General features: G+C 37.7%; 1 protein-coding gene across 1 annotated transcript in view; it reads right to left on the bottom strand.

Annotated features, from left to right (window-relative positions):
* Window positions 1-12,596, bottom strand: part of LAMA1 (laminin subunit alpha 1) — a 99,225-nt gene that overhangs the window by 33,299 nt on the left and 53,330 nt on the right. Inside the window, exons 22-32 of the mRNA XM_030227590.2 lie at window positions 11,438-11,574; window positions 8,558-8,794; window positions 7,495-7,638; window positions 6,970-7,149; window positions 6,176-6,361; window positions 5,937-6,064; window positions 4,799-4,919; window positions 4,494-4,631; window positions 2,685-2,806; window positions 1,706-1,792; window positions 1,269-1,462 (exon numbers count right to left, since the gene is read on the bottom strand). Of these exons, the coding sequence (XP_030083450.2) occupies window positions 1,269-1,462; window positions 1,706-1,792; window positions 2,685-2,806; window positions 4,494-4,631; window positions 4,799-4,919; window positions 5,937-6,064; window positions 6,176-6,361; window positions 6,970-7,149; window positions 7,495-7,638; window positions 8,558-8,794; window positions 11,438-11,574 (1,674 nt within the window). The remainder of the gene's footprint in view (window positions 1-1,268; window positions 1,463-1,705; window positions 1,793-2,684; window positions 2,807-4,493; window positions 4,632-4,798; window positions 4,920-5,936; window positions 6,065-6,175; window positions 6,362-6,969; window positions 7,150-7,494; window positions 7,639-8,557; window positions 8,795-11,437; window positions 11,575-12,596) is intronic.

Genomic DNA, 12,596 nt, shown 5'->3' with positions numbered 1-12,596 from the left:
AGGTATGGCAGACAGGAAATTCAAGCCTACAGTCCTGTAATTCCATTTATTTCTCAGATTTTTTTTAAAATTTACACAAAATAAAACCTGAGTTCTAAATCCCAATTCATTATAGAAGCAGATTGCTGTACTAGATGTGCCTTTCTGCTACTTACACTCTCATAGAGAATTACAAGAGTAATTATTGGAGGAATATGACTAATTATTGGTGGACAATGCCTATAAACCTGGCATAACTCCAAAAGTATTATTACAGCAACCTCACGTCCAAAGGGTTAATGACATAGGAATTCAAGATTTTGCAATAAATAAGATATTATACAGTCAGCAAAGTCTTAAAATTATCTTCCCTTAAACTTCTTTGTAAGACTAAATAAGCCAGTTAAAGAATTAACTGCTTGGCTGACATTATGATCTCTACTGTAGTTTCCTGTGTGTTCACGGAATGATTGAGGTTGGATGAGACCTCCAGAGAGTATCTTCTCCAGACCTCTCTGTTTTACAAAAATAGTAAGTTGTTAGGGTTTCTGTTGCGGTGTGATGTCATGGTTTGCCTCAGATAGCCCAGGTTCCTCCCTGATAATTCCCTGCCAGGTGTGCCAGTCACATCTCCTTGCCCCCTGCTGAGCACTGCCTGCCAATCCTGGCATTCCAGAAGGGCGTCAGTGATTGGCAGAATTCAAAAGATGCCCTCCCACCCCTGGGGGGACATTGGGCCATCCAAGTGTCCTTTGTCCCTTAAGACCTCATCTCCTGTACCTGGCTGGTGGTCCCTGTGTTCCTTCCCTCCCCCTCTCCCCCGGGTTAAAGGGCAAGCAAACCACGCATTCGAGAGTTCTGTTGGAGTCATTGCTGGATTCCTGTGGGCCAGGAATAAAGATCTGGATCAAAAGCCTCCACCAGAACCGACTCCTTTCCTTCACCACCACCTTAAAGCTTCTCCACCAGAGGTAAACCTGAGGACCAGCAGAGCTCCTGCATGCCTGGACTTGCCTCCAAGCGCCCAGCTGCAGCATCCAGCTAGCCAAAATGTGTCTCTGGGGTGAAAGCACCACAGTTGATGCTATTTGGTCAAGCAGCAAGGGCCAGACAAGCTCAGGCACGTCCCATCTGGCTATATTGGTAATTATTCCAATAGGTTTCTTTCCTTCACAGAAAGAACAGGGCCTGACATCATAAACCCATCCAGGGAATAACCATGTGCACATAAATACCACTGGAGCAGACCACAGCCCCTTGGGAAAGTAAACAATTCAAAAAGCACCTACAGACACACTCATCCTCCAGCAGAAGGTGCCTGGGCTCACACTCCTCGCAGAGCTGTCCCGTCACCCCAGGCTTGCAGAGGCACTGCCCGCTGGCACCGTCGCAATTCCCGTGAACGGAACCGCCCGGATTGCACTGGCACACACGGCAGCTGCCACCGGGGAGCTGAGGGGAACCATAGTAGCCAGGGGAGCACCTGCAGGGAGGAATGGCACACTGAACATCATGGGGTATTCATTGTGCCATCAGATGTTACATTTACTGACAGCTTGGGGTTGTTTTAATAGTTCAACAATAACTAGTAAATCACTCCAAGTCCTTGAGCGCTCATTTATACACTTATTTATGAACACTAAATAATCTGAGTGCACATATGATTCATGTTTACCAAACTGCTCTGGGGAGTTGGGAATAAATTGGAACATCATGTGTAACTCACCTTTCACAGTACTGTCCTTCATATCCTGGGAGACAGGCATCACAGTGGTAATCATGAGCACCTTTCAGGACACAAGTGGGACTAAAACTAGGGGAAGGATAAACAAATACCTGCTATCATATAAATAAAAGACCATACAAAGACAGATAACACCTTCAGTCATAGGTTAAATACTATAAGCAACAGCATCTTCTGTTTAATTTGATTGCATTTCTCTAGAATTTGTACTTTAAATTAGTTAAGTTTGCTTTCCCAATGCAGCTCCATTACTGCAGAACATGTTAGAGCACATTATGGCCTTCCTTTAAAAAGGTAAGACAACGTAAAAATGGATACTGTATGATATGACTATTTTATGTATTTAACTGAGACTTGCATGAAAACACCAGAATTGCTACACTCTCATTCTGACTCGATTATACAAAAGCAAACAAATATGCTTCTTAAGATTCAGAAAAAACTCAGCCTGTACAGCATTTTGTTTTTCAAAACACAAAGTTAACTGTGCCTCTACTAAACAAGCATATGTATAAATTTTAGACAAAAGAGTATTTGTTATTCCCCTTGGACTGATCTCATGAAAAGTTCCTGCACTGAGTGCGGATGGCCTGAATCTTTGTAAATACAAAAGAACTGTTCTGTGAATGAAGAAGGAGACTCATATTTGATACTAAACAATGTCACAGCAACTTAGTCAACTATCTATAAAACAGTCTATGTGTCTTACAGAAAAAAATTACTCATCTATAACCTCATCTTTTTATTTTAAAATTTCACACAGTTACCAGTACAGCTCAGAATGCAAGCTCCATTTATCAAACAAAAATAGGCAGCATTCAAATGTCTAAAAATTAGGGACACATAATAACCAACCCCCACTGCCATAGTGTAGGAGGAGCAGAAGGAGGAGGAGGTTGGACAAACAACACAAGAAATGGGAATGGTGAAATGTGCACTGGATTTAGTAAGTCCTGGTTACCTGACAGGGTTGGCTCTGGGACAGGCACAGGGAGAGCAGTCATTGGCAGATCCAGTTACTTTCCCGTAGTAGCCTGGGGCACAAGCACTGCAGTAATCACCAACTGTGTTATCTCTGCAGTTCTGAGACACAAAATTCAGACGGTTTAAAACAACAACAAACAACAGCAGTAACTTTATCTCCTTTATCAATATATGTGTACAATGATCTCTACATTGGTCAGCATTCTCTGAGTGAAAAAACTTTTTATGCAAACAGAATGCCAGCATATTTTCTCTTATGAGAATGCTCCTTCAGGCAGACTGACCTAATTTCTTTTTTAAATTTACATAAAGTCTATGTATTTTTGCTGCTATTAATCAATTCAGGTCAGGACATCACAGTACAAAAGAAAAAATCCTAAAAAAACCCACAAAACAAAAAATCTAAACAAAAGAAACAAACAAAAAGGAAAAATTAAACAAAATACTTGGTTTTTCTGTTTCAGTATTTCAGTAAATGCTGAGGACTATCCCCAGTTAGGATTAACAGACACTACATTTTATTTGTCAAGAGTACTGATCAATAACCAGTGCTGTTAGTGTAAACACTAAATTGGTATTATAAACACAATTTAACTGACTAGTCTCTCAAGTGAACAAAAACCATTTTTTTGCTTTCCCCTCCCTTTTTATTTTTAACTTTTCTTTTTTCTTATTCTGTATTTCATATACCTGCCCATGTGTATTTTAGCTTGGTTGGTGAGGTAAACAGTAGCAATGCAATCTCCTATTTTATGGGAGCAGAAGTCAGGTGAAAACCAACTCTCTTGCCTACACCACCCAGCTGGACGTGTCTGAGAAGTAATCCCAAGACACAGATGACTTGCTAACCCTCAGCAAAAAAATTGAGAGGAAGAATGATGATTCTTCACCTCTGTGAATGACCTATGCATCTTAGCCTTGCAAAAGTGAGAACCTTAGTTCTTACTCATGGGAGACATACTTGTGTACAAACCTGAAAGCAAAAGAATGGCTTGGAAAAGCCTGAAGGACTAAGGAAACTCACTTAAAAGCTAACTTCAAGAATGAATTCAGTAGAAGTTGACTTTGAACTAACCCAGTCACCGCTGGAAAAACAAAGCAACTGGGGGGAAATAATTAGAAAAAAATACTGAGCAATGTCAGGGAATGGACTTAACATGCCTTATTTGGTTAGCTGACAATTTGCTGTCCATAGTCTATCAGACCACAAGAGAGAGGAAATGTGTTAGTCATATGTGACCCCTCTTTGCAACCTTTGGGATAAAATGAGAAAAGTGAGCAAATCAACTTAGTTGAGGCATATCCCTACAATACTGTAGTCTCTGGGCATTAAAAAGAAAAAAAAAGCCTCATTTAAAGCTGCCCAGAGGATTCTCTTCCTGAGAAAAAATTTACCTTTGATTTAAGTCTGTGGTGCAGTATGGTTTACTGCATCCTTTTTTTCTTTTGTGTGTGTGTGCCTAATCAGACCTTGTCCAGAACGCCACAAAGTCTCACAGAAAAACAGACAAATTCCACCAATATAGAAGTAATATTAAAAGTAAAATTAAAACTAAACTAATTAATGATTTTGAGTATGTTAGTGCCCCAAAATCTTGCTAATTTTACTGAATGGACCATAAGGGAAACTATTCGCATTTGCCATTTTTCAGAGCTGTAGGGGGAAAAAAATTCACATTTTATCGAAGCAGTACAGCTGTATATTTCTCTTAAAAACTCCTTGGACAGGTTACTGCCATTGTATGCTCAGGTGAAATCAACAGAAGACTGTATAAGATGTACATACCAAGCACTTCCCAGTGTCAGGATCACAGGTTTCACTGTGGTTGTTGCACTGACATGGCACACAAGGCGCTAGCAGAGTGTGAGGCTCTCTTACACTGAGTTCTGTATGCTTCCCCCTGTAGTATCCTGGAGCACAGCTCTAGTTGTAAGGGGAATAAAGTAAAATTTTAAAGAAATTATCACAGCTATCAACAGCAACAACCATTTTAAAATCCATTAAAGTAATTTTTTAATTTTTTTTTTATTTTTTTTTTTTTTTTACTTTCACACTATTAGACAAACAAAAAGGATTCAAGGCTTCAGTACCTGGCAGGACAATCCAGTGTAACCAGCAGGACACGTACATTGCTCTACAAGATGAGCTAGAGGTCTGCCTAGATGCATTTCTTCAAACCTGACTGCCATTTCCATTGAGATATTTGCAATTCTACAAGACATATGCAGAAGAGAGTGTGAACATCTTAAGAAGCACGAAAACAAGATCCAAAAACATTTTCAGGCTTCAAGGGCAGGGCTACAATAAATAATCTTCCATAATTTCCCATCTCAAAAACTGAACATTTTTAACTTAGTTATGTGCCTTCAGAGTCTACAGTCAAACACATCAGAAATTATTCAAAGTAATAAAGGTTGATCCCTCCCCTCTTGATCTGGAAAACTTCCCAAACCCACCATGCAAGAGACTGTAATTCTTCCTCAGAGATATTAGACAACTGCATTTGTCTCGTGCCACAAATTTGGACAGATAACAAAAAGATAATTGAGGGCATGTGAATCAAAAATAACACAAAATCTGGAGGTAGAATCAGACTTCATCAGAGCTGTGAAAATGTATAGACATTGGGTTTTCATTGGATGCATCTTTGCTTGTCTTGTTTGTTTCCAGATTGACAGATGAAATGATGATATCCCAATCCCCTCCCTCTCATTAGTAACAGATCTGGACAAAATGGTAATAAAATGCTACTGTTCTGAGGTAGGACTATCTTATTGCCACTGCCCAGAGTGTTTCAAGCTACAGGAGACACCTAGATTAATACAAATCCAAGAACTCAGGGGATCATGTGCTTCAACTGAAAAAAGAAACAAAAAATTCAATATCCATAAAAATAAGATGGAAAGGGAATATTTTAGAAAATATTAAATATTCAACTATATCATCAGTCCTGCAGAGCACTGCATCAGCCTCTTCTTCCTTGTGTGTTTTGCTATCAAAGAAAGCAGCAGAGCGAGTCATTTAGTGTTTCACAAAAAAAGAATTCAAGAGGGATTCTGCTGCAATTAAAAGTCATAAATGTTTACTTGTCAGAGGAAGAACAGAAGTCTTAAATAGGAAATTGTAAATTTCTCTGAGGTAAGTCTTTATAGCTCAGTTGGGGCAATTTGTAGATTGAATCACAGTAAATGCAATTCACTAAATAAATGCAATCAGAGGTTGCTTTACCTGCTTTGCTGTAATCCTTGGCCATAAGCTGCCTTGATAAGGATGTATTCAACATTGCTGAGCACAGACATGAAGTCAGAACGTAAGACAGGCTCATCAGACACAGAGTTAAAATACTTCCAAGAATCCTAGTGAAAGATAACACATTAATTATTATTATTATTTATTTTTTATTAAAACCAGGAACATTCATGTTTACTTCAAAGTAATGCTGTGTTCCTGCCTGTGTTTTGGCTTACCTCCTTCATTTCTACTTCCTTGTCAGTTCTTATTCCATTTTCTGGAGAAGGGATGTCTACATAGATGACCAGCTTGCTGGTGTGACCTCCTTTCATTAGAATCTGTGGTTCAAAATTTGAGGGTCCAAAGCCATTCAAAGCATAAAAGGCAACAGTATATCTCAGCTTCCCTCCATAGGCCATGAGCTGTTTGGATTAAAAATTATTACTATTATTTATTCTAAGGTTCGAGCTACTAGTTGAAGATATCTTAACATCATCTGTAGAATGGAAAACTGCCAGTCCATTGAAGAATTGGCAATAAAACAGGAAAACTGACTTAAACTCAGTGGCTTTTCCACAAGGTTAAATACATATTTCTAAAAAGCAATCTTAGTTTATTTATCTAGACCCTCTGAAGGTGTACACTCAGATTATATTCAATTCCTAAGTAATAGAGACTCCATGATCTATATAGTGACTGTAGCATGAAGGTTGAAATTTTTTTTAGGTTTCTAAAATGAAGCCAAATATATCAGTGTTTAGACCCCCACAGAAACTGTGTAGTAATTAAATGTGGGTGTTACCAATTTACAGGGTCAAGAAGACTCTTCTTAGGAAAGGGTAATGTAAATATACAGTTTGTGTTTGCTATATGTAAGTTCTATCACTGAATAATTACAATATTACGACTTACAAGAATAGAACTAACAGAGAATTATGCTATGAAGATAAAGTTACTATTCTAGAGTAAAGGATTGTCTATCAGACAACAAAGTTATCTACAAAGCATTCCCATTATTTAATGTTCTTACCTGGTCTCCCTGAAACTGCTCTGGTAACTTCCAGTAAAATGTTTCTGTATTTAGGTGCTTTCTGACTATGGCAGCATCCAATAAAATATCAGGAAATTGTGAAAATACTCCTTCCACTGTTCCAGTCAGGTTACTTTGAGCTACTACATGCAGAATAGCCTGATCTGGAGTTAATGTTATCTGCAACACAAAGAGCAAAAGATTCATTCAACACAATATCCTGTTAACAATCTTAGCTGCTTTGAAACAGTCAATAGTCCATCTTAAGAGTAATAAATGCCCAACCCAAAAAACTGGAAAACACATTTGATATTTACTTTTTTAAGAAGTGAAGAGGGAAACACAAGGTTCCAGAAAGAAGAGTATGACCACTTACTTTGCTTTCTTTTCTGTTCTGACCTGTGTCACTGGCCCCATAAGCAAATCAGGACACTCAGCCTGATCCATTAAATGTGCCCACCAGCGTGGTACCTAACATGAGGATAACAGCAAACTCTCTCTGTGTGATTATATTGCTTTACTTACAGGAATTCTCACATGGTCTTCTAGTTCTGAACAAGATGTGGACAACCCAAAACAGAAACATGGAGTACATCCTAGTGCATTGTTAGCAGACAGACCAAAAGTTCCAGGTTTACACTCACTGCATTGTAGACCAAAAACATTTTCCTGAAGGATATTTAAAAAAAAAAAAAAAAAAAGTAACAGTACACTCATAATACTTCACTATCTAAACGAAAGATGACTATTTTTTAAAGAAAAACTAGTTGCTACATAAACTACCACAGAACATTTAAGTTAAGCTCATATATTTGACGGTCAAAAATTAGCAGCTATGTATTTCAACTCAAGATAGAATTTCCTCCCAAACCTGCATCTGAAAATGAGCTCCAAATAAACTGCTTAGTATTAATAGGAATCAAGGGACCTCTTCCCAAGTGTCTATTTTTGCACTCAATTCCCAATTGGTAAGCTGAACCTCAAATCAATGCCCAATGGTACCTTTAACTAGAGATTGGACAGAGACCTATGAAGGCATAAATTTGTTGTCTTGAAATAAGTTTTCTATCACTCAGTTTTTCAAGAAATTATCCCCATCTTTTCAGAAAAATCCATACTATCTGTGTTTTTAATGTTTCTTCCCCTATATACAGGAATATCAGAGTTCACTATTAGCAATATATCTGAGTTATTCTTAAGCACTGTCTTTGGTTCCAGCAAAGGAAATTAATTTGAACTTGCAACATAAACATATTTCAAAAAACACTGAGATTCTCCATTTAGTATTTATTGGTTTCTTCCTATCATTATAATTTGAATTTTCAAAAAAGCAGGCTTTATCATCTGAACTAATGTGTTGTTCCCAAACCAAATGTGTACAAACAGAAAAACTTCAATGGTTTTGAATTTTTCCTGACTAACAGTAAGATCTGTCACAGGAAATCCTTCAGCAATGATCTAGGTGTGGTCATAAATGATGCAGATTGCCTTTTGAAGTCCTTTCAGCCCTTTATTTTCCTTGATTTCAATGTACTCAATGTCTAGAAAGCACTAACGTTTTCCCAGAAGGGGCTGAATGACTCAGTACCTTGCAGGTGCAGACACCAGTTTCTTCTTCACAACCACAAACTCCTTTGGTGCCATTACACATCTCCACTTTGGTTCCACTCAAATCACAGTCACAGGCAACACAGTCTGGGTAGTCCCTGTAGCCCAAGGAACACCTGGAACAGTCCCGTCCTCCAAATTCAGTTTTGCACTGGCATTGACCGGTTAACACATCGCACTGGAGATTGGCTGAACCAGCGCTGCTACAGTTGCAAGCCTTAGCAGAAGAGAAGAAAGGTTCATAAATAGCAGATCTTTTAAAAAAAATTTCTTACAACAGAAACAGCACAGTAAGTTTAAAAATGACCCTTAAAACTCAAGATTTGTCAATAAATACTGTGGAAGAAATTCCACACAGAAATGAGGTTGTTTGGTTTGTTTTTTAGCAAAGAACTATATTTCCAGTAAACAGTGGATGGGAAAAAGTTAGAAGCTTTTTCTGGAACAGATTCTTTCAACTCCTTTGGTTCCCATATCCAAATATGGATTGGGAACCAAAGGAGTTGAAGGAATCTGTTCCAGAAAACAAAAATATATCCAAAATACTTAATTTACAGTACTAGTAATTGAGTACAGCAAGTAAATTAGATTATGCTGTATAAGTGCTGAATGAAAGAAATCTGTATCAGCATTTTATACATATGACAGAAAGGAAATCTTAAAACCAACATTTTGTTAAGATTTCAAGAAGCATTAATAGCTTTTTGCATCTTGCTCAAGCTACATTTACTATGTGAAGAACCAGGACTCTCATTGCATCCCAAAGGTGGGAAGCTCAACATGCAGTGCAGCTCAGTACCAAAGGAACACTGTTTCCCAGCAGAGTGCACCCTTCATTATGCAATCAGTAATATGAACCTGGTATTACGAACATGCAAAGTGGGTGTACTTTATTTGTCTTTTTTTTTTTTTGAAGCAGTCTATAAGTCTAGATTAGCCTTCCTTCCTTATTTCTTATCTGTGGTTACTTCACAAGCCCAGTTTTGGTCTGTGGTTATTTCTAACACAGGCAAAAAGTACATTCCATCTATCACCATCTACTGTGAGCATTTTCCCTGAGTTATTTTGCACATCAGCTCTCTGTGAGATGAAAAGCCTTCACCTTGCCAAGTCCTGCATGCCAAAACCCACAAGTTCCAGAAGAATTACTGTCTATCCTTTAGCATTCTTCACAATTTTGCTGGTTACCCACAGCACTCTTTGTATTAAGCAGTTTTTACTCTAGCACCGGGTACTGTAAAACCCAGTTTAATACACTTTATGGTCACACAGGTTGACAACTTCAGCTGTCAGGTATCAGTAAAGATCCCCAGCTCTGAACATCAAACTCTAAGATAGTAATAATTTACATGTATTCAATCTCTAGCTACTTGTGACAAAGATAAATAAAGACTCCAAGGTACAATGGACTGTGCTGCAGCACACATGAAAAGGATTGTAATCTAAACTAGACTACAGCTCTGCTACACTACTGCACCCAGAAATGGATACTAAATATCAACAGAACCTCTAGAAACAGAGCTGGATAAAGTAACCACTTATGCGTTCCCTGATGCAAAACCAGACAGTCTGGGCTTCTCAGCATCTCCCTCATTTCATCCATGTAGAGAGCACACAAAGAGTCTCTCCTGGGTTTGCCAGAAGACATTGGTCCTGATCCTAAACTACCACATCTGACTATTCAGGATAGAGTATATCCCACTGTTGGCACTATTATCTGGAGATTACATTACTGTTTGCTGTATCAAGAAATGGTCTAAAATACTTTAGAGTATTTCACATTCATTACTGTGATGCTGCAACCAAAAGGAATGATAAATAACCTAGCCAAAGAGAGCAACTGTGTATTTAATTGCACCTGATCATTGGCAAGTGCTGTGGAATCACCCTATGAAATAAACACCTAGAAGGAAATGAACAAGGACCGGCACATTGTATTTGCAGTACGTTAGGTAAGAATGACAGTAAGCTGACAGCTAACAAAGCCATGGTTTAAAGACTAGTTGCCAACTATGTTACTATAAATCACTAAGATGGTTAACTCTGAGGACTTATTAGGACTACTTTATCATCCTTACTCTAAAAAATTAAAGAGAGAAAAAGGATACCAATTTGGCTGACACTTAAATACTTAATGCATATAATGACAGACCTTGACAAGTTGATTGTATTTGTGGTTTCTCCACTGAAGTTACTCATTACATTCATGTAATTGAGGCTTTTTAAAATATCAACATTTAAAATAGTTTGGACCAATGCCATACCTGACAGGAATTTACTGCATGAACCTAAAGGCATAAATGGATGCTGTTCCTTGGATCTGCACTGACTTGGCATTTTGTTGCTTAATCATAAGAATTAAGCTGAGATAATGGAAGCTACCACTGTTCCATCCATGAAATATTAACTAGATTATACCATCTAAATTACAAATTTTCAGAAAAAAAATGCCTGCAGTAACTTTCAAGACACTTCAAATATTCCTAAATCTGTAATATTATCACTTACTGATTTACATAGAAACTATGTTCCCAGCTACCCCTTGCTGCTATGAATCTGGTTTAGTCCCACTATTTAAACACCTAAATGTTAGAATACACACCTCACAATTTCAGTGTTAATTATGCACCTATCCAGAATAAGCACTCTGAAAGTATTTTCAAAGACAGCCCTCTTAGAAGGTTCCTCAATAAACAGTGTGCCACCTGTTGTTTTGCTGTTTTTTATTTTAACGTGAGCATGCTGCATTAACACTGAGACAGAATAAAGATCATGGTTTTCAAAAATAGAGTCCATTTCTGACATTTGTGAAAGGCAAATTGTTTTTAACAGCCATGGCTTTTCACCCAGCCTACCATACCTTGCAACCATGTTTAGGAGAGAGTCCCCAGTAATTTTCTTCACAGAGTTCACACTTTTGTCCCTGAGTGTGAGGGGGACAAATGCATTGGCCAGAATCAGCATCACAGTTGTTCTGAGTATGGGCACAGTCACAGGCTGCAAGAGAAACAGGACCAAATGGTAACTTTATCCACACTTTACTACAGAGAAGAAATTCCAAGACCACCAATAATCTTACTTTTCTTATGCACATTTGTCTGGTCCACTAGGAACTCCTCGCCATCCCTAATCACCTAATCACTGAGAAACAAATAATGACCACAGTGACATTTCATCTTTTTACTGGAAGCCCATTATTGCTTATTGACTTAGCCTATATGGTGTTTCAAAAAGCAGAGCAGCACTTTCACAGGGGGATCAAAAAGACCAAATAAAGTTACTTTTGGAGTCGAGTACATTTGTAGGAAAACTTTTCTATGCTAGAGGACACAAAACTCATCAGGAGATAAGCTAATGTTTTCTGGTGGAAGCAGGTGAAAGAATTAATGCTCAAGAATGAATAACTATTTTTATAATAACTAACTACTGCAGGATGCACTTGGCTATTTAAGAAACAAAGTACTATTCCAGATAAAAAGCGGAATTTCAGTGATTTTTTTAAATCTTTTTGTTAACATTTAAGTATTTTCCAACAATGAAATGGTCAAAGATACCCAAGGGATCTTTGATTCTTAGTATAGACAAAGTATATTCATTTCAAAACAATCATATCACAATCTCACTGCATATTTCATTTTAATATACTGTTTGAGGCATGAAAAAAGTGGTTTTGTCTGGCTGGAGAAAAGGCAGGCATTCCTTTAGCTATACAGTATTGAAAAGGGCATCTTATTAACATGAAAAATTAGGTTTTGATGGCACGTTCTCCTTTTAGAAGAACAATTTCTCGCTTATGATTAAAAATTGCACACATCCAGATGATGATGGGAAAACAGAGCCAATGACTTCATATCAAAGTATGAAACACATATTTAAGATTTAAATGAGAAAAAAAGAAAGTAAAATTTTTTAGGCATAGATCTTCATTTTCCCAACTGCAGAAAAAAAGGTTTCATTCTCTTTGAAGCACTGAAGGGTTTTGTAATAAAGAGACAAAGGAGCCATTGAGGATGTAATAT

The sequence above is a fragment of the Serinus canaria genome, chromosome 2 (assembly GCF_022539315.1).
Source record: "Serinus canaria isolate serCan28SL12 chromosome 2, serCan2020, whole genome shotgun sequence".
Classification (NCBI taxonomy): domain Eukaryota; kingdom Metazoa; phylum Chordata; class Aves; order Passeriformes; family Fringillidae; genus Serinus; species Serinus canaria.
The sequence above is the reverse complement of the archived record's forward strand: the minus strand, read 5'-3'. Positions and strand labels throughout refer to the sequence as shown.